This window comes from Lactuca virosa, chromosome 1 (genome assembly GCF_052849685.1).
Source record: "Lactuca virosa cultivar CGN04683 chromosome 1, Lactuca_virosa_CGN04683_v6, whole genome shotgun sequence".
In the NCBI taxonomy this organism is placed as follows: Eukaryota; Viridiplantae; Streptophyta; class Magnoliopsida; order Asterales; family Asteraceae; genus Lactuca; species Lactuca virosa.
Genome location: NC_136426.1, coordinates 171,991,338 through 172,014,735, shown reverse-complemented (window position 1 = coordinate 172,014,735; position 23,398 = coordinate 171,991,338). Strand labels below are relative to the sequence as shown.

General features: G+C 32.6%; 2 protein-coding genes and 1 long non-coding RNA gene across 3 annotated transcripts in view; all 3 read left to right on the top strand.

The window, feature by feature from the left end:
• Window positions 1-2,093, top strand: part of LOC145161318 (putative receptor-like protein kinase At5g59700) — a 49,081-nt gene extending 46,988 nt beyond the window's left edge. The window contains exon 4 of the transcript XR_013738473.1: window positions 1,154-2,093. The gene's annotated coding sequence lies outside the window, so the exon portion shown is untranslated. The remainder of the gene's footprint in view (window positions 1-1,153) is intronic.
• LOC145123976 (putative serine/threonine-protein kinase PBL1) lies at window positions 1,023-13,817 on the top strand. The gene is made up of 4 exons (XM_079059183.1): window positions 1,023-1,046; window positions 1,154-2,098; window positions 13,512-13,592; window positions 13,641-13,817. Exons 1-4 carry the CDS (start codon window positions 1,023-1,025, stop codon window positions 13,815-13,817), a joined length of 1,227 nt encoding a protein of 408 aa, XP_078915309.1.
• Window positions 13,818-15,509: 1,692 nt separating this feature from the next.
• On the top strand, window positions 15,510-19,036 carry LOC145107429 (uncharacterized). Its single transcript, XR_013707859.1, has 3 exons — window positions 15,510-15,551; window positions 16,677-16,738; window positions 18,748-19,036. It is a non-coding gene; the product is annotated as an uncharacterized LOC145107429 (long non-coding RNA).
• The last annotated feature ends 4,362 nt before the right edge of the window (window positions 19,037-23,398 follow it).

Here is a 23,398-nt window from a genome sequence, read left to right as displayed (position 1 = left end):
AACCATTGCATTTAACATAAAGAAAACTCTTTAACACAATTGTGAAAGAAATTGTATAAAAATGTACAAAAAATCATTTAAAAGAGTTGTAATACAAGTATAAAAATGTTGTAAAATAATGTAAAAACAAAAAAGTTGCAAAAAGGTCTGTAAATTTTAAAAAGGAATCCTTAAAAAGTTTAGAAAAAATTGGAAAAGGCTATTTTTGAAGCGAGTTTGTGAAAAAATAATTTGTGTAAAATTCCTAACAAAATTTAATAAGTTACAAAATTTAGAACTTAGGCCAGAAACATAAAATTAAAAAATGACTTTCTAAAACCGGTACAAAATGTAAGAATAAAAAAAGAGTTCATTACAATTTCTATATAATAAATTGTGTTTGATGATACAAATTGAAGATAATTTGGATTCTTTATTTTAGGTTTTGCAAGATCGTTATCATAAGATCTAATCGGATCGTCAGATCCTCCCTAAAACATTTTAAAACATAAAAATTATATTTGCATCCATATATTAAGTATCCGGTTAACGATAAATAGTTTGAAACATAAAAATATATATCCACTACACTATTTAACAATAAACAATTCAAAAGGTGTATTCTACGTAGGTAATCAAATAAAAAATATTAGAATTTTTTTTAGAAAATAGTAACGATAATACGATCTTATGAACGGTTTTATGATCTAAATCTGATCATACGATCCTACCATGATCTTACTGAAAAATGATCCTAGTAAGAAGATATTGATTTACCTGTGTGGGATTGATGTGTTGTTTACTACCATTAGTTTCAAATTTATAAAATCCAATTGAATCTTAACTCGTTTTAAAACAAAAATAGGCATTGTACCTACTCATGAAGTAATATAGTCTAAGGTAAGAAATGGTGTCGAACTGTCAAGGAACAGATATGATTTTGGTTCAAATAAATAGCTAATAATTAAACTAAAGATATTAAAGTAAAAAAAAACGGGTTTTGCTACTATTTCATCAATTAAATATCTTAATTAAAAAACACAATGATGAAGAAATTCACATATGAGGTTGTTAGATTCATGTTATGAAGGACTCTTCTTGTCATATTTTTCAGTAAAGCTCAAAAATGGCAAGGCATATCTAAGTAAATTTGTTTTTGTTGTTATGCACACAGAACCATGGAGCAACTTATAACATTGCCACACGAAGCCTAGATAGTTATAAAATTCCACTAAACGAGATCAACTTGACAACCGGAAATTTCAACCCTCAAACTTTGATCGGCGAAGGTGGGTTTAGTGCGGTTTACAAAGGACAATTGTCTAAAAGCTGGCAAAACTGCACAGTTGGCATCAAACGCCTTAATCCACAAGGTCACCAAGGGAAGAAGGAGTTCCATGCCGAGCTTAACCTGATTTCAAGATTCCACCATCCAAACATTATCCCTTTTGTTGGCTACTATGATGAAGATGGTCAGATGATTATAGTTTACCAATATGCAGTCAATCGAAGTCTTGATTATTATCTTGTAGACCCGATTAAGAGGCGTTCCCTAACATGGTCACATCGCCTCAAGATTTGCTTAGGAGCTGCGAAAGGACTCGACTACCTTCACTCAGGTCTAGGGAAGGATCACATAGTAATACACAGGGATATCAAGAGTGGGAACATTTTGTTGGATGAAAATCTAGAAGCTAAAATCTGTGATTTTGGTTTGTCAACAGAAGGCCCAAGAAATCAGGAAAGTAGTCAAATTTTTACTAAAGTTTCTGGTACCAACTTCTACATGGACCCCATTTACTATGGAAGTGGCATTCTCCGTAAAGAGTCAGACATATATTCATTAGGCGTTGTGTTGTTTGAAATGTTGAGTGGGAGGCCAGCTTATCACCAAATAGAGTTTGTAGACGGTAACCCACAACATTTGATAAATCTCGTCCGACACTATTATGAAAACGGACCCGAGAGATTCAATGATCCTGATATCAAAGATCAAATTGATAGTCGTAGTTTTCATACATTCAAAGAAATTGCCTATCAGTGCATAAGCTTTGTTTCTCGGGAACGCCCCACAATGGACACAATCATCGACAAACTTGAGGATGCAACTGATTTTCAAGTAAGTGCTTTTATTTAACTATGTTGAAGAACTCCATTTATTTTAAAAAGCAAGAACGTAAACATGCATGGATTTTTCTTTGTTACTCTGATAATACTTGGCTAAAAATGATCCTTCCCTTATTGTGCATGTGATGATTATAAACTAGTTTATAACTGTGGGAACCACGGTTATAAAATTAATTAAACTTTTATAGTAAAAACTCAAAATTATTAATCAGTTATTTTAAATAAATTATTAATTAAGAGATATTTTTATTAGTTATGTGAAATTATAATCGTTGATTCAAATAAATATGTAAAATTAATTTCTAATATGTATCAAACATTTTTTTATTTGTGAATTAATGAAAACAATAATATAAAATTTAAAATTTAAATTTAAAATAGAGAATAAATACATTGACAAATAGCATCACATTAATGAGGAGGTCTAATAAATTTAACATGGAGATCTAATAGATTGACAAGTGGCAACACATTAATTAAGAGGTCTAATATGGTGACACATGACAACAAAACAACTCTTTTATTAGTATAGGGAAAGGAGATATAACTACTACTAAAAAACTTTGACCATAAATAACTTTATTTGTGTTATATAATTTTTGATGAAACTTATAACAATGAAAATACATTTAAAAAACAATTTATTCATATATCTTGCATAAAAAATTATATAACAAAAAGTAAATTATTTAAGGTCAAAATTAACCAAAAGAAACTTAAAAAGTCAAACGTGGACAATAATTTTGGGACGGAGGGAGTAATAATCATGGCGCTTGTAAAAAATTGGGCCATGTATATTGTGATGGTAAAAACAGTTATATAGCAATCAAATGTTAGTACCCCATATACGGTGTATATTTTAACTTGGCCTTAAATAAAATTTCAAACAAATAAATCCTTTTGGGATGTGATATTTTTTGTGTTCTATTACAGGAACTTAAAGTGTAAAAGATGAGAAGACGATGACTTGTAGATGTTGTACGTAGATGGCCGTTGTGCATGTGCTATAGAAACATACATTTCTTTGCTTTTGGTTTATGATTCTTGTAATCATTTTCATTTGCTTCCAAGTTATTTTATGGTTCAATCTTCATTGTTGTTGCTGATTAACATCGTTGGTTTGTAATTAAGTGTGTTCTTTACTTTCTATACGAATATTCCCGATACATATTGTTTTATATATTTTGAATTGTATTCTTATCACATATCTTTTTGTATAAAGTAATAATTGTAAGATAAATGTGGAGTTCAAGATTGTTTCTTCAAAAGAGTTCATATGAAGTCTGGGGGAGGACTATATCATATATAGTATACCTCATTTCTGACATTTAGCAGCGACTAGGTTCCGTTTTTTCATTTTTCATTATTGATCATCAAATGTAATATGTTGACCTTCATTATCAAGTTGTCCTAATGATCTTAACAATCTCTTCAAGTGTAGAATAAAGTTGACAATCTTTAGAGACCAATTTGTATCGAGATTCGTCTTGAAAACCACATCTCCAACACCATGATATAGTAAAATGTGGCATTAAAACAAGTTTAGGATTAAAAGTGTCAATAAGGCTAAAGTTTTAGGGCCATTAGTGTAATTTTGAAAAATTCAAAAATAGCTTGACACAAATTATATAAAAAAAAGTGTACAAAGAGTTTTTCATTCTTCTTCATAGTTCTTTGTGTTTCCTCTATATCTCTTCACATAATCATCACATCAATGGAATAAAGATTTATTTGATCATTTTCTTTGTTGTCTCATTCTAAAATTCTTACAGAAACACATAAACATTTTGGTATTTTGTTTCCATTGGCACAAGTTGTATCATAGTAGGGGGGGGGGGGGGAGATTTTTTTTTTATCAAAATGTGGGTTTAAATTGGAGGCTCTTTGTTGAATTTTTTGAAGTTGATTGATCAAATGGTGAATAAAACCGCTGAAGATCCAATTGAGTTTACACAAAGGATTTAATCAAGATCAAGGCATAATTTTCAGAATCCAAATTTCACAATACTACTGCATTCTTTTAGAAGTTTTATTGAGAAAATTTTCAATCTCGAATCTAGGTAACTTATACAATCAAATTATTTTAGAAACTTATTAAAATAAAGTTTTATTAAAAAGTTTATAAATGTTTTAAAATGCTCAAACGGTAAATCAATACTAACTATTACATTTAAAATTTGATCTCGCTATAAAAGAGCATTATTAAAATGTGATTTTATATAAAATGAGATTTTTAAAGTATACTACAGCTTATTGGGGCATGTAATAACCATAATATAATATGTTTTCTAAATTAAAATTAAAAAACATCAAAGACCCCTTAAAACCTGATTTCTGGGCAATCCATTTTGAAAAACACACGCGCATATCTTGATATGCTGGTGGGATAGAGATCATATATCTGCTTAGTGTTATCTTTTGATGGTCGGGGTGTATTCACGATTTCTATGACTAGGTTATAAGTCAATTACGCAAATTTTTCAAATTGGATGATTTGATCGGAAATCTTTTGTGATAAGGTCACATAAGCAAAAGAGATATGAGACATAGATGAGATTAAACATGTCTATTAAACGTTTTTATTAGCGGTCCCAGAAAACTAGGAATTATATAGTAAAATACAATTGATAGTCGATATCTACCGTATGGATTCAGATAAATGGGATAAAAGTCATATAATCATTCTATCTGTTTTGCAACTTGGATCATAGACTTTAATAACTAATATTTTTAGAAACTAAAAAGGGTATTAATTATCGAGGATTAAATAATGAAAATACTATATATATATATATATATATATATATATATATATATATATATATGTATGTATATGTATATATATATATATATATATATATATATATATATATATATATATATATATATATATATATATCAGGATACATAACACCATCTAGTGGTTCGTTATTGGTGCCTTCGACCATGAGTACAGTGAGGAAAACTCGTCTCAGAGTCCAAAAGATAGTTGCACTGATCACTGCTCCAAAAAACACGGACCAAGCATAAATCTACAGTTTAAAATACCCCAAATGACCTAAATTCAAACTTGGTCAAAGTCAACGGTCAATGGTCAAAAGTCAAAGTCAACATCTAGCCCGAGTACGCGCAACGTAGAGCCCAAGATGGCAATAACGGGTGAAAATGAGGCTACACGCTGCGTAGCCAGAATTACGACCCGCGTAATAATAAGTTGTCCAACTTTTCCCATTAAGTGCTTAATATAAAAAGTTAACCATCCAATTCTCTGATTTGGTTCCTAATAGCTACGTAATGGATAAAGTTTCCAACTTTATCTGTAACACTCATAAAAATCCGAATAAATTTAAACTTTTAAAATAAACCCAAATTCATAAATTGTTTATAAACATAGTTTTCAAAACATTTTCAAACATTACAGTTTTCCCAAAATCATAATCAACCATGATGAGGTGTACAATCAAGCCTTCGCCTTCCCGCGATCATCTGATGTACCTGAAACATAACCCAAAACTGTAAGCCCAAAGCTTAGTGAGTTTCCCCCAAATTACCAGCACAATACATATAACAATAACAAAGAGCATGCAAACCGAGCCTTCACCCTGACTGGAACGCCTCGTAGGGCCTACAGCCTATCTGGACTGCTCATCGGGCCTTCGTCCTGACGGGACTGCCTCGCAGGGCCTACAGTCTATCCGAACCTCCCAGGGTATCTGCGCCTTCAACACAAAGCAGGACCGCCTCAACCCAACCAACTATAACATGTCGACATACACAATACTAACAAACAGCTAACCAGTCATCAAACAACTAGGCAGATTTCATAGATTACCATCTCATGCTAATATCTTATCTGCCAAGATACTGATCTAACAGAATCGTCCCCCTCGTAGTCCATCTCTTGGTATTCTTCAGGACCCACTTCTGGGTTCTCCCATTGAACCTCTTCTGGCTCCTCCTCGATCCCTTCGTTGGCTACTATGGCATGGTAGTAGGGGTCTTCGTGGTGAAATTCAGCCATATTGCCTGTGCGAGAATAGAGGTATGAGAAACATGTAGAAGATTTAGGTGCGGGGGTTATATGGTATCCTAAAATACTCCTATAATATTTTAAACTTTATGTTCGATTCTAATGTTCCTTGGAACGTACAGTTGGTAAGTTTTAGACTTGTTGCAACACCACTATCACTCCCAAACATACGTTGCTCATATCTCAAATAAATATAGTTGATCAGGCTATATTTATCCCAGATATGATTACATAACCGTCTAGGTTTGACTGTAGTGTCCAACATTTAAAGACTCTGGTTTTGTTCTTATCATGACATTGTCCTAGTATGTATGTATACTTTTATAAAATACTTATACTTTTAAAGTATACTTTTAGTCAGAGTGTTTTAGTCCCATTGTATTTATAGTTGTATATTTTGTATGGTTTGATATACTAGTTCACTATAAACAATGCTCTGATACCAATCTGTCACACCCCCGAACCAGGACGACGGAAACGTCCGGGGGCGAATAACGTCATTGTACAGTGTCACAACAACTGAATATGAATGAAACATAGCATTCCAAGCGACATACATTGGAAATACACACTTACATAGTTTACATTTTTTACTTTCATCAGTTACACAAAAGTGACAAGAAGTAAAATTTCATAAAGTCGCACCACTTGATCTCATAGCAGAGCTGTTTACCTGTTACTAGTTCCCTGAGAATACAAGTCGTTTGAAAAGTGTCAACTAAAAATTTGGTGAGTCCATAAGCATTTTTGTGTAAAAAAATAGTTTTGTACTTGTTTAGAATAATTCTCGTAGTACTTTCAGAAAATCCGATATTTTCTATGAAAATTGTTTGTAAGTCTCGTTCAAAACCGTGAATATATGCATGCATGTCCTTTGTTTTCTTTTGTTTGTAATTGTGAAGAGTGTGTTCCCAGAAAATCCAATATTTTTTGATGTATGAAAAACTATAGTCTTAAACCCTAAGACCAAAAATGTATGAGAGTTGTTTTACTGAACAATAGTATGTAATTATATCTTTTAGAAAAACTAATGAGTGTAAGCTTCCCGTAAACCAAAATAGTATGTTAATCCCTATGTGAGTTCTTATAACCATGCTAATACTGAACACGACGTTCTTCAGGCGTCGGAGCCGGGGGGGACCTTTGTCACCCTAGACACGTCGGTCTAACGGTAGCGAATAGCTGAGGTATGTGGTTGTCAGTCTCGTATAGATCTATAAACAATGGTCTCGCTCTCCCTCTAGGAGACTCTGGTTATAACGCAGGACTTACGGTGTACGCTAGTTTGGTACGGTGAAGAAAACGCCTCACAAGAGCATTAACTAATTTACGCGAACTTTGACTCCCATTATTGAATAATGAGAACGACATTACTAGTGTAAATTTATGACTGAATCTTTATGACACACGTTTTACAGTTTTATGACATACAACTTATTACTCATGCTTTAACAGCTTTATGATAGACAGGTCGTGACACGCGAATCTTTCTGTCACGAATTCTGCTTTGTATACCATTTTGGTTAAATTATTTATAATACTTCTTATAAATAATCATTATTGAATATATCTAATTGTAACATAAGTTGTGAAAATCTACATCTTCTAATAAAAGAGTCTAGATTTGTCCATGTGTCATTTTCTTATAATTTTCAGTTTTTTTCTAATACTCTCTAAAAATGACACATGTAATTTTATGGGATTGTCTTTTTAAATTCAAAAACAAAATATGACTTTTAGAATGCATGTAATCCGGAATTACCAAATATCTCAAATTGGAATTATCAACTAAATCAAAATCGTAATCCCTAAAAAATCAGTGCTTTGATATTTATTTACATGATTGCAATCCCTTAAATTTCATTGCAGAGTTACGATGATGATCGATGCCTTCTCTTTAATCTCCTCCACATCGTCCTTTAATGGGAACTCGGTCAAAATATCATGGAAAAAATAGAGCATACACGTACTATGTCATAGGTTATATGTGCATTACATGTTAAATCTTCTTGCAATTGTTAATTATCCGTGTTAATTTTTTTTTTCACGTGAATGTCGATAGTTTGTTATTGATTTGGAAATTCGCTACGATCTGAAGCATAATTTCATCATGTTCTAAGACAAAATGATATTTGTACAGTCTAACTGATCGGATATAAAGCCATTGTTTGATCTGATACTCTGACATGACAATCGATGTTTATGATTCAAGTAGATTTGTCTATTTCTGCTTTCATTGACTGTAAGTCTTCTATGTAAAGCTTGGAAAGTTACATTGTAAAATTTGGTTCTTTGATGTAAAGTTGATTAAAGGCACAATTAATTACGTTCACAAATTTACTTCCATCTCTGTCATTATTTTTGTTTGTGCAGAGTACTTTTATATTGACTTGCAAGGGTCCTGCTAAGCTAAGCAGGGGTCATTAGGAAATGGTTGAAGAAGAGATGATCATCATTTGTAGCCAAAGCGAGTCATTTGTGCCTAATATTGTAGATATTCATGCATGATTTTTAGTTTGCGCTTAATTTACATGGTTTTTGCTCCATGCTAGGTCCCCTTAGTGGAAAAATTGGGAGGATTGTGAAGTCAATGTTTTACAACAAAATGTTCAACGCTTTGCTAACATATTTCTTTGATGACCATTCATGCATTTTAAGCCATCTTTTATTTACATTGTAGATTAAACAGATTATGAATTTAATAAAATTGAATACATTAAGTTAGAGTGTGATTTTAATGTTTTAAATATTCACTCTCTTGATTTGTTAACTAAGCAAAAAGGCAAGGTTGAATGTCGGATGCAATCTCCCATACAAGTTTTGTTTTCAATTCAATTAAAGTAGACCCTAGAGTAAAGCATGAAGATTGTACCAACAGACTTCTAATGGTATTTGTCTAATATTATTTTAGGATTTTGTTAGGATAGATAACAACAATTGTGTAATGCAATTTTGAAATTATCTACCCAAACTTTTGTTAAGTGTATTACATATACATAAACCATTTGATTTGTAGTAAATTTACATGCACCACTTAATTTGTAAACAATATTATGCAACACGCATCTCATGTATAGAGCCACTCTGTTGTAAATTGCACACTTTTTTGCAAGCATCACTTGATTTGTCAAAAAACCAATATATAAATTAATAACATCAATCCATCACTTGATTTGTCACAATAAAGTAATGTTTAAATTAATTATAACATCAATCCACCGTTTATGATGTATTTAAGTTAGAAAAACTTATTTACTAGAAATTATGTCATTTACTAACAAGAAGCTCTTAAATTATCATCAACGGTTGACTTTAGTGATTTTAAATCTCCTATTTATTGTTAGGTTAAAAAGCGTAATTGGCTTTTCTTGGTTAACGATGAATTATAATCAAATATACTTATTCGAAAAATGTATTTATTTGCTAATGACACCCATGGTTATTTATTTACTTTGTAATAGTTAATTTATTTATTATTTAAAAAAAAAGTATATTCGGAACCGGAACTAGAACCAATTTGGGGATCACTTCCAAATCTTAAGAATCGGTGTAATTTTCTTCTACAACATAATCATTTTATCATTAATCTATACATAAGATCGTCGTTCGTATCTTCAAATTACTTTATATATTAATTTAAATCTACCATAAAATTACCGACAAATCATTTAATTTTGTAAATTAATAAATGTTTGAAATCGTTGATTAACGAGTATTGTTTTGAAGTATTAATATATTTTTACTTTGCTAACCGTGATTTCCACGGGTTATAACCTAGTAACATAATATTTCCGGTTTTAAGCCATCTAAATGGTGATAACATAGTTACGACTATTTTACTAATAAAAATTATTTTTAGCAAAATATTCAAGTTTTGTAATTTGTTTAACACACCATATCTAGTTTGAAAGTTTTGTAACACAAAATATTTTATTATGTTGTGCCTCAAATAAGTCATGATTTTTACAAGAATACATATAATAACCTTGAAATTTATTAAATACCAAAAATTTGTATAAGTATAGGTATTGAAAATGTATATGTCCAAGAGTTTAAACATGTTTGAGCACAACCCTCATATTTTCGCCATTAGGAGTGTACAACATGACCACAAAAACTTTTATAACACTAAGATGTTATCAACATTTACTTTATGAATTTTCACATGATAAGAACCATTTTATTCAAGTTTTTGTTTCATTTTTATTCCATAACTAAGATGTATGCAATTACCCAGAGGTTAAACACATAAACACGACGGTACATGTAATTATCCAATGGTTAAACACATAAACACGATGGTACATGCAATTATCCAATGGTTAAACGAAACTTGACTTGTATTCTCCCCCCGAAAACATGAAAAATACGAAAACATGGGGGTATGAAGCTCACCTTGGTTTTGTGTGGTAGGAAGAAGAAGAAGAAGTTGTTGAGTCAGGTCTTGAGCTTGGAGAAATTTTCGAACTTTTCAAGTGTTTTCTAAGAATTTAACACATAACAAAAGTGTGTAAACAAGAAGTTTGTAGCATAAAGATGTTTGGAATTACAAGGGCTACATGAAGTTCTTACCAAATGACTAAGATTTTCCTTGAAGTGGACTCCTTCCTTGAAGATGGAACTCGAAAATTTTGAGTGAAAGGATGAGAGAACTTGAGAGAGTTTGGAGAGTGGGATGACTTGCAAATGAGTGTTGTGTGTGTGTGAGTTTGTGGCCGAGAATAAGAGAGGGGAGAGTTGTTTCTTTGATGTTTGATGGGATACTTGCATAGAAACATGATGGGTAATGGTATATATGCATGGTTGTATGCTAGTTAATAGCATTGTTATTTGTGGGATACAAATGAGGTGGCAAGCTTTTTGCCAATTTCTTTTCTCTCTTTTTTTACACATACCCTAACCGAAAATGTGGAGGGTTTTCGGCCCTTATGGCTCTTCAAAAGGGTTTTCGGTTTTTAGGGTGGTCGAAAACACCCTATCTCCTTAAAGGCTTTGCGGTTTTGACGAGTGTGTGGGTTTTTGGGCTTACTTTAGCCCAATGTAAGGGTTTTCGGCCCACTAAGGTCCAAAGAAAGGGTTATTGGCCCAAGAAAGCCCAAAGGAAATGGGTTTTTGGTCTAGAGTGCTTGGGCCAACAATTTTTGGGTCAAGGCCCAAAATTGGGTGGGCTTAGCTATTGGATCAAGTTTTGGGCTTGCATGTGGCTATTTCATCTTGATCCTCAATGTACGCACGTATGTATTCAAATAAAACTGTAGTTTGAAATTCACTAATTTTGTGTTGTAAGGTTACATAGAGGAATTTGTTTTGTATATGAATCACAATCTCAACTCTAAATTTGCTAGTTGTGACATAGTAATTGAATAGGATGACTTTTAGAGAGAGAGAGAGAGAGAGAGAGAGAGAGAGACTGGTTTATTGGTTTATTATATGGTTAATAAATACAATAAATAAATTTGTTAATATATTATGGAAATAATATATTAATTAGAAATAGCAATGTCTAATTAAGAATTTAATTAGAATAAATTTTGGGATTAATTGGATTAATTCAAAATGCAAAGACCTTAGTTGTAATTGTTCAATAGTTGAACAAGTGAGGGATTCTAGAATAATCCTAGGATGGCCGAATTTTATAAGGCTTCTTTAGGGATCTAGAATATCTCTTGAAGATAATTAATAAACCAGATAATTACATGATTTAAGATATTGTAATTTTAATCAAGTAAGGTTTATCTGAGGTTTTTCTAACAGCTATATAAGGAGGTATTTAGCTTTAATTTTTATCCAACTCATTCTCTTCTAGAGAAGGCCAAAATTTTACCACCTCTCTCCTCTCTCTTCAAGTTCCTAGTTACTAGGATTCGGTGTGAACCATCAGAGGCACAAGATTTCTGGTGCTCGCTTCCAAAAGTTTTTTGAAGAAGGATTTTAGATTTGTTTACAATGACAAATCAAGAGGTATGTAATCCTACTTATGAATTCTAATTTCATTAGGTTTTGTAGTTCATAGTATGTTGTCTTTATATGAAATACATAGATCTTTTAGATTGCATGTGCCCTAATTCATTTAATAGTTATTTGTTTTTCCGCTTAGTGCATTAAGTTGTAACATATGTTTTCCATCGGTGATATCATAGTCTATGGCTATCCTTCATCTAATTACAAATTAGTGAATTGTTTAAACAAAAATTTTTGGTTTTTCGTATCTCACGACATGAGAATTGATGCTCACGACGTGAGATCTGATAAATTTGAAATTTTTAAGTTTATCTGCCTAATCTGTTTTAGATACCTTTTATTTGGTAATTATCTGTTTTTATACACGCGAAATCTTAATTGGCTTCATATTTGATAATTAAATAAAAGCCTAAAAATTAGGAGATAAATCTTTGACTTGATTAATTTTTTAATTGATAAATATAATTATTTTTTTAATGTGTAAGTGATTAATTTAGATATTAATTAATTTTATCAAATTAATTTCAAACATCTAGTATTTTAAAATTGTTTAAAATACAACTTATACTATAAATATGATTAATTGTTTAATATATGTATATGTATATGTATACGTATATGTATATATATATATATATATATATATATATGTGTGTGTGTGTGTGTGTGTTTATAAGAATAAGTCAGTCAAATCAATAGTAGGCCTCATCACGAAGCCACACTATGAAGAGGGTATAAGAAAGCGGCCTATAAAGGGTTGTTGAATGGGTGTCCACTCTCACCCACCGCTCTTGTGGTGGAGGGTTGTTAGCCGAATGGGCTTGATAGGACATAACTTCGTTAATAACTATAATGCTATAAAAGTAACTAAATCTTTTTATAAAAATCTCACTCTTAGTTACTTTAGGAAAAATGTGAAAAGTATGCTAATCTATAAAATAACACATTATACTTTATAGTAGTTGGTGGAGCATGTGTGGTTAAACGGCACACTAATAATGACTATATAGAGCAATAATGGGCATCTCGAAAATTATCGTTGACTAATGGAGCGCGTGTGGTTAACCGATACATAAAAATGAGATGATAAATGGCATCGAGAGTGCAAAACATATTTGTATGGTTATTTCACATCTTATTTGTGATCCTCGGTATCTCAGTCACAAATAGAAGAGAATAAGATGAGATTAAACATGACATTGATAGATACAATGAATCTCAAAAGATCTAGGAAGTTCATATTTCGAAATCTGTAAATTGCCTTTACCTGCCTTTATAAAATTTGCAATAAGATTATGACATCTCTCTTCTTAGTTGTGAATTGTTATTTTGGATCCTAACCTTAATTGTTTATTATGGGTTAAAATATTAAGGATTATTGTCATCTAACTAAAAACTATTCTTTTCTTTATAGATGTATACTCCTAGTGATGCTTCTGCTCCATCGTCATCTACCCACCATTTGAGTTTCTCCCTACTCTCTGTCATGTCCAAGGTGACATTTGATGGAACCAACTACAATGATTGGATGTGCAATATCAAGATGGCTCTTCGATTTGAGGAAAAACAATACGTCCTTGAAAAGGAAATCGTTGAAATCGATGAAGCCACTGCTACTCCTGAACAACTAGCCTCCTCATCACATCATCTGACATTCTTCGTTCAACCATCATGCAACAACTATCCGACGAATTTGAAATTAAAGATATTGGTCGCTTGAATCATTTCATCGGCGTCTCCGTCACTCACACTCCAACCGGCCTAATTTTCTCTCAACAAAAATACGCTTCGGATATCCTTAAACGATTCGGCCTCTTATCATGCAAGCCAGCCCTCACTCCTGTTGATGTTAATGGTAAACTAAGTGAAAACGACGAAGAACTCATAGAAAACCCCACATTATATTGCAGCCTGATGGGGGCCTCCAATACTTAACTTTCACCTGACCGAACATAACCTATGGCATTCAACAAGTTTGCATGGTCATGCACGCACCTCGCATTCCCTACTTCAATGCATTGAATAGAATCCTTTGCTACATCCAAGGCACCATCTCCTTCGGTCTTCACATGACAAAACCTAACACCATGTCTCTCATTGGCTACACGGACGCCAATTTGGCTGGTTGTCCATACACACGGAGATCCACATCAAGCTATTGTCTATACTTTGAAAATCGATCTTTATAGGTGGGACACCAAAAACGAAAATAGAAAAAGTTGTCGAAACAAAATAAAAAAGAGACTCCTCAATGGGCGGAGACTCAGCCTCAGGAAATTATGTTAGTGTGAGACGACCTGGCACCTTTTGATTATGGTATGGTATTGTCAGATCCGAACATAGGGCTACTTTATTTGTTTGCCATATCTTCACTAGGTGTTTATGGAACTATTATAGCAGGTCGGTCTAGTAATTAGGGGGCGGACGTTTGGTCACCTAACCTCATATCGTGATCATCCAAAAGGCAAACCACCATATCCAGGTCTAGTACGGAAGCTAAGTACCGAGGGGTAACTAAAATTGTCTCCGAGTTGTGTTGGGTTTACAATCTGTTTCTCGAACTCCATCACCCTCCACTTAAAGCCTCTATTGTTTACTGTGACAACGTTAATGCTATTTATTTGTCCGGTAACCCAATTCAACACCAGTGGACCAAACATGTTGAAATTGACATACATTTTGTTCGGGAGAAAGTCCGTCAAGGACAAGTTTGGGTTTTACATGTTTCCTCTCGGTTCCAAATCGCATATATCTTTACAAAGGGGCTGCCACGTGTTATGTTCGAGGATTTTAGGTCCAGTCTTAACCTCTGATCTCCTCTAGCTACAACTGCGGGGGTGTATTAGATATCGCTGTATTTCTTCATGTATATCCTATATAATCTTTCAAATATTGTAAAGATATTGTAGATTATATTGCCTAATTTGAAGGCACTCTCTAATTGTATTTATTCAGAAGATAATTAGAGGATAAGAAACGATTCCAAAACCTATTCTTTTAGTTGATGTAACAAATATCTTCCAAAATCATGTGTTTATTTTTTGATTATCCAATGTGTGAAGTTGCATTTTATATATTATCTATCTTCCTTATTTCTTTGATTATTTTCACAAGAGTGGTTGTTTCTTTTTAATTTTTTCTAATATTTTTAACTTGCTTGCCTCATCATCTCATTATTCGTTGAAAATATTCACATGCCAAAACTTATTTTTGTAATTTTTTTACTTGAAAAGTGTGCTATTTTTTTTATTTTAGATATGTATCTCTATGTGATTTTTATTTCTTTTCACATGTGGTTCCTATTATTTACATGAATTTTCTCATTATCTTTCCAATTTTTGAAGTTTATTTAAAATGTTTATTTAAACAGGTTCTCATGAACCTAGGCTTCAATTATAGCATCGAGATTCATGGGAGATGAAGAAAAAAGGGAACCATGTCAGATATCTCATAGGTATGAACTTCATTGGTAAAGTGGAATTATTACATCTAAAAAGTGAATCTTCTTGGATCTTAAAGGAGTAAAAAATTAAAAGATTTTAGACTTTTGTTTCATGAACTTTTCAGGTTAATTAATGTTTACTTTTCTTGAATTTTAGAGCATAAGAAACAAAGAATAGAGAACGGTGATACAAACTTGAGAAACACTAAAAACAAACTTGAAAAAATGTTGATAACAGATCTAGAAGGACATCTCTTGTGTAAGATTTTTTATTTATTTTTCTATATTTCATGTTATATGTTATTTATGTGCTTCAGTTCACCATTTTTTTTTAATGATGGAAAAGAGAGTCCAAGGATAAGCTAGGTGATAGTTTTGAAGCCACTTCTTTAAATATGATTATAGAGTTGATGTGACTAGGTAGTTGCTTTATATGTAATTCCATCTTTATTGTATATCTTTCTATTTTTTTTGTTTTATTTATTTTTAAAGCTCAACTAAAACAAATATATTTTGTTTCTTTAGGTCATTTCATATAATAACTAATGTCAACTCAAAGAAGCATTTGACATCAGGTATGTATTTTAAATCTTTTGTATAAATTTTCCAATTCATCAGGTATTTTAAGGGATACATATAACTTTATTGAAAATGACATTGTTATTGGAAAATATTTTCTTTATTCATTCTCCATGATTTTATATAGATTTTCAAGACCAAGAAAACATGGAAAGATTTATCTATTTTGAATGCAATTTGATATACTATATCATCTCAAAAATTCAGAAAATGTTCCTATAAATTAGCAATCATCGAGTTTTAAGATTAATTAGCAACATGATCAAAATATACCCTTTTCAGTATCAATGTCATTTATAACCACATCCTAGAAACAAGAAATCAACGAAAATCTTGATCGGTTGAAGGTCATTTTTTTCAAATATTTTGCTCAAACTGTCTATTTATTCGTTTTGTTGCACAATTTTAACCCTAAATTTTGAACAGATACGGTTTGTAATTACAAATCAGGATCTAAATTTTGCCTCATTTCTCTTATCTCTCGATCTTCACCATTACAATAGATATATTTTCAAAGATATTTTTATAATATATGATTTGTGTTCTTGATTTTTACAGATTTTTTTTATACTTTCAATGAATATGAATGGACTGGTCAAGACCTCTTCACAACAAGTCAGGTATCTTTCGATAAGAATACACTTGAATGACTTGATTGATGCTTTTAAGCTTCTGACCCTTTTTATTCTTTGATTCACTTATGGTTTGCAAATTTTTTGTCCATTTCTAATATGGGCAAATTTACATATGAGATTAAGTAACCAATCAAGATTCAACTTTTTTCTTTCATTTTCTAAAATGGGTGTGTACAATTCTTGGCACATGAGATGACATTGTTTGGTGATCAGGTGGTTTTACATAATTTTTTGATCCACAAGTGTTTAAATTTATAACATCTTACTTTGACATTTTTATATAAGAAATCAAATATACTTCTACTTTTAATTTCTCTTGTTATATCTTCCTATTGTTTTTTGAAGCATGATTTTCAATGTATTGTTAATTTTAATATATTTTTGTTCATTAGGTAGTTTTTATTTGATCTTTTGGTCATGAGTTTGTTAGTTTTACATCCCATTTATTATGATTTTTATTAAAAAAAATACAAAAGCTTTTTTTTTTTTTTGCATTGTTAGATTAGAAAGTGGAGTCTTTTGGAGGGATGATTTACTTTTAAAGAAATAAAAATTAAGATGTGTGATAGTCCTTACTTGGGGAATAAAATATGCATCTTCTCTTTTTTGGTATCTGTTGAAAATATATAGTATGTATGATTGTAACAATAAAGGGTATTTTTGGCATTTGTAGAAGGAAAATAAAAAGATGGAGTTTGAATGATTACTTTTATATAGGAAGCACCTGCACTAATATATAGTATGAGAACTCACACCAAGAAAAGAAAAGGGTATCTTGGTCATTTCAATATTTTTTAGCATTTTAATAAAAATTGGACCAGGAAGTTGAAGCCAAAAGATAATGGAGTTAGTATGGATTTTGAAATTTTGTTTATGTATCACAAAAAAAAGAAAGGTCAAATGGTATATTAAAGATAGAAGAATTAACAAAAGAAAAAGGTTTTTTTGGCAATTGTATGGAATATATATATATATATATATATATATATATATATATATATATATATATATATATATATATATATATATATATATGGGACGGTTCACTTACGATTAAAAAAAATAGAGATCTTGAGATTCAACCTCAGCCACATATTTCTCATTTGTCGTTTTAACGCTCCAGTGTACCGGCAACAGCGGAGTATGTCTAATCATAAATGATTACATGGCAGATAGGTATAAGCATATATGTTTATACATGTTTATATGTATATGACTAATCATAAATGATTATACATATATGTCTGTTCACAGATTCAGTAATCATATATGATTATGACAGTTGGTGAAAAAAAGATGATGGTGGTAGAGGTGATGGTGGTATAAGTAACGGAGGTAGCAGTGGTGGCGTCGGCTTGTGTCAGAGGTGGTGGTAGTGGTGGTGGTGGTGACAGTTGTGGTGGTTGGGATGGTGGTGAAGGAGAAAGCAACGGGCAGTGCTATATAATCATTTATGATTTTAACAGGCATGTCACGCCGGTACGTCTGAGGGTTAGAGCGGCAGATATGATGTGAAATTTATGGATGAGATTGAATTTCAAGATCTCTATTTTTTTACTAATCTCAACAAAACCTACCTCTATGTATGTATGTTTGTGTGTGTGTGTATATATATATATATATATATATATATATATATATATATATATATATATATATATATATATATATATATATATAGTAGATATTTTAGGCGAGGTGATTTTAACAGCAATTTACATACTTGTCCGTAAAAGCAACAGGAGGTGGTTATGATGGGTATTTCTATCTTTTTTTTAGAATTAAAAAAAAAAGAGCAACATAATCAGGAGGTGTAATTGGACAAAAAAATGAGACAATCTTAGCATGCTATACACTTGGTCTTCTTGCCAAAACAGGAGATTGCCAAGTTTTGTACGTGAAGGGCCTTTTTGTCATGTTTGGACTAAAATCAAAGGATGTATATTTCTTGATTATTTTTTATTTTTTGTCTAATGCACAAATTTGCATTGTAGGGTTCAGATGGAGAAATGAAGTTGTACTTGAAAATAACTAAATTTTATATGTAGAAGAATCTCAGCGGCTCCACGAAGAATTTTATTGCGTTTTTAATGAAAGATGATTGTCAACATTCGTTCTCTATGGTTCTTTCTCTTATTTGCGATATAGATGCATGTCACAACAATAAGATAGAAAGAGGTGTTAATGACCATTAAAGATGAAAAGTTAAGATATAATTTAAAAATATTATATAAAGTGTAAATTTTAAATTTGTTATGTGTGTTTTTGTGATGAATATTATGTTTGATTGCTAGGTTACATATCTGTTTTTTTTTTTAATTGTAATTTGATTTGGAAAATCTGATCTAAATTTCATAATGAAAGCATGTACGAAAGATATATGCTAACGATTTTGAATTTGTATTTCCCTTGGGAAACCAACCGTGGATTCACAGAATGTTCCCTCATATTCCAGTGGGTCTTAGCATTTCCCCAAATACAACTACAAGAAGCCTTGGATGCATTTCTTGAGTCGATACTCTAAATGAAATTTCATTTGTTAGTTGGATGCAGTGACCAAATTGCAAGATTTGTGAAAGTTCATTGTTATTTATTAGTGTTAACCTTTGGCAAATTCAAAGCCGACCCTAGAGAGAGGGCAAGTTGGGCGACCGCCCTAGGCCTCGCCAAATCTCGGGGCCGCGTCAAGTTGTAATTAATATATATACATATAGTTTTAGCAAATGTAAATAATATTATGCAGCAAAAAAAAAAAAAAAAAAAAAAAAAAAAAAAAAAAAAAAAAAAAAAATCTGTAGTTGGGATGGTTTAAGCGCATGGAATGTTAATAGCTTAGACCTTAGTTTGAACCTTACTTTCAACAGTTTCTATATATTTTTTAACGACTTCACATTTTTCAATAGTTTTTGGACTTTTTGACTTATCAGTTTTCAATAAGGTTCTTCCGGTTTCCAAACCGACTTCTCAGTTTTCAAGCACAACCATTCCCGAAGTGAGTTATGCTTTTAAGGCTTTTTGTCTATTCAGATTTTAGCCCTTGTGTTCTAGCTTTTTTCACTAAACAGTCGATCCGTCGTCAATATGCCATCATTCAAGTATCAAGCTTCAACAAGACAATTCAATGACCTCAAATCCTCAATCAACCTTGCTGTAAACCTATTACATTTCTGATTTTTGGTTTCCTAAGTTGGATTTGTGTACAATGAGTTGTAATATGTAGGTTCTATTGAGTTTAATTGCCAAAACTCGCTTTTGTTTATGTGCTTTTCTTTCCTCGTCTGATTGAATTGAAATACAACATTTGTATATAATTTGAATTTGTTAATTTCCAGGCACCGGAAGAAATTATTGAGAGTTAGAGGTAGTTAAATGTCTAAGGGGCTGTTTGTTTTTTTTGTGAAGATCTGCGCAACCACTTTTGTCTGCGCCGCGCAAACATATGCCCTCGCAGAGTGTTTGTTTTTTGGAAGTGCGCAGATCACAAAACGTCTGCGTGAGGTCTTCCTAACGCAGACATGGGCCACTGTCTTCAAAGGTCTTCAGCCCTCATTTTAACCTAAACAAAAAAAAAAACATAGGCCACCGTGCAGTTTTTTTTTTTTTTTTTTTTTGCTGAAAATGCATTTTTAATGTTTATGACATGAAATTAAGTTTGAAAAATCAATTTATTTCAACATCTGCAAATGTTAAAAACAAACAGTCTTTTTATTACAGACTGCAGACATTTGGTCCATCTCTTCTGCCGTAGAGGCTTCCAGATGAGGTCCGCAGACTGCAGACATTTTGGCTTCAAAAAAACAAACAGCACCTAAACGAGCGATAAATTACCACGTGAAGTAAGAAAGGACATCTTAAACTTGAAGCTTGTTATGTGTTTTTCTTTAATAGTATGGATGGCACATGTTTGATAAAATATCTTTTTTTTTTTTGCTAGTTATAAGCTAACCTTTTAATACGTAAAATCATTTGCTACTCAAAAAAAAAATACAAATTTTTTATGTTTTAAAGGGCCTCATTTTCTGTATTTGCCACGGGCCTCAAATTGACTTTGGACCGGCCCTGGGCAAATTATGAAAATAAGATTATATTTTTGTTCATAATCTATATATATATATATATATATATATATATATATATATATATATATATATATATATGGAAGGGTTATATGGAAAACAAAAAAACCCTAAAAACATAAAAATACATTAAAAAAATACTTACACATCACAAATTTTTTTTTTGAGTTTATATTCTTAAAAATCATAGCTTTTTTTATAAATTCGCCGAAAAAAATATTAAAAAATCAATTTTTAATTTTTTTGTTTTTTTTTAAATTCAGCGAAATTATATAAAAAGTTGCGATTTTTAATAATATAAAGTCAAAAAAAATATTTGTGATCTCTAGGTATTTTTTTTATGTATTTTTATGATTTTTAGGGTTTTTTTAAGGTTTTTTTGTTTTCCATAGAACCTAAACCTATATATATATATATATATATATATATATATATATATATATATATATATATATATATATATATATATATATATATATATATATATATATATATATATATATATTGTAACACCCCGTTTATTAAATAATTAAACAGATAAATTAATGAACGAATAGTAGCCCAAAAATAAATAATTATATATCAAAGGATGGTCTCGAAGAGCTAATTGTCACAATTTTAGAAGTCGGGGGTTAAAAGTGTAAGTATTAGATTAAAGTTGAGAAGATTTTATGGAGGCAGGGGTTAAAAGGTAACATTTGGGTTTAAATTGGAAAAGATCTGGAAGGGAGGGGCCGATATTGTAAAATGGGCAGAAGTTGGTTGAAACACGGGTGAACCCGTCACTCTCTCATGCAGCCTCCATATATAAGGGTAACACTAACCCTAACCCTAGGAACCTTAACCCACCGCCACCCTTATACCTCCAAGCTCCGGCCGCCACCTTCTAGCCTCGCCGGAACCGACGATCACCGCCACTCCCTTGAACCGGTCGAGCTATAACACCCCTTTCTCCGTCAACGATGCCCCCACTCCACCTTCCTTCCTTTGACTTCCGGCTGCCGCCATGGGTGTTCTTCCGATCAGACAAGGCTGATGCCCGCTGCCTCGCCATTGAGAGCCATTCACGACCCTGATGTCAGAGACGTAGGCGGAACTAGAATAGACACCAAGACAGGGAACCACCAGACGAGTAGCGCCGCCTCCACTGCCGTTGCACCATCTCCGCCGCTGCCCGTTTTTGTCGACAACAAGCTGCTGCCGGATGCCATGTGGTTGTTGCCGCAGTTTGTTGAACACCACCAGGTGGGTGGCTGCTTTTGGATCTCGAGCAAAGCGTAGGTGTGGCCGTTACCCTATTCCGCCGCCAAGCTACCCTATCATGCCGCCACTAGCCACCGTGAAAGCTGGCTGTGTGCGTGTTTTGGTGCGTGTGTGTGTGTATTGCTGCTGTGAGAAGGTGTTGTGTGTGGGTTGTTTGGCCGGAAATCATAAGAAAGGCCACCACCACCACGTTCCACCGTCGGCCACCACTAGGGTGGTTGTGTGTGTGTGTGTGTGTATTGTTTGAGATGTGCATTGTATGATGTAATCGGTAAATGAATAATGGAATAAAAATCAAAAACCGCCACCATAGGGTGGTGGCTGCCGCCACCGGCCACCGTGTCGGGTGGCGGTGTGCCTCGTTTGTATTGTGACTCGTTTGGGATGTTTGCACAAAGGGACTAAAACCTTAATGGGCCTAATTGTGACAACCGTCAAATTTCGGTAAATTCAAAGTCAACAAGTCAAACCGGTCAACTCCAATAACCCTTGTATGCTAGGGTTTACGTTATGTAATCACTATACAATTCGCTATTTTAATGAGAAATCATCATTTGGAAAGTTCATGTGTTTGATTTTCCTTAGCCTTAACAGTGCTAAACAACGAACCAAAGCGATAAAACACTATTGCACAATCATCGGGATTGTGTACGACACTAAAACACGGTTTAATGGGGTTTACGAACCTTGCGTTGTGAAGCCGGACACTCAAATTAATCACAAACGAAACCTCTCTAAATCGTTTTCACTCTATCTCTTTCTAATTAAAATCTCTCCCAAATCTCTCTCAAAAGTTACTTTAACTTTTTTGTAATCATTTGGGTCATCTCGACCCTTAACCGGGTCCAAAATCGCTTGAAACGGGATAAAAACGAGTAAAATAGCTTTAAGGATCCGAAACCAAAGCTTCTGGTCCGAAGCTGTGTCCGAGGTCCGAGGTCCGAAGTCCGAGGTCCGAGGTCCGAAGGACCAGTGTCCGAAGTCCCGTCCGTCCGAAGCCGTGTCCGAAGTCGTGTCCGAAGTCCGAAGCCGTGTCCGAAGTCCGAAGGTCCGAAGCGAAGCCTCGCAGACAGGCCCTTTTTACCGGTTTTTCGACTACGACTTCGTTTTAACTCCGTTTTTCATTATTTTAACGTGGGATTTTCACCCAAAACTTTATTTTATAAACTAAGGCCCCAAAATATATAAATCTCCAGGGTTTTTATAAAATATATTAAAAGAATTGGTGATTGATCTAATTATTGAGGGAATATTTGCTTTTCCTTAATTTATGGCAAAAGCAACCCACTACCACCTCACTCTATGA

Bases quoted from the DNA above. Each gene is read 5' to 3' on its own strand.
- LOC145123976 (XM_079059183.1), top strand. From the start codon at position 1,023: ATGATGAAGAAATTCACATATGAG. The intron at 1,047-1,153 runs GTTGTTAGATTC...TTATGCACACAG, and splicing joins TGAAGAAATTCACATATGAG to AACCATGGAGCAACTTATAA. The intron at 13,593-13,640 runs GTGACATTTGAT...TGCAATATCAAG, and splicing joins TACTCTCTGTCATGTCCAAG to ATGGCTCTTCGATTTGAGGA.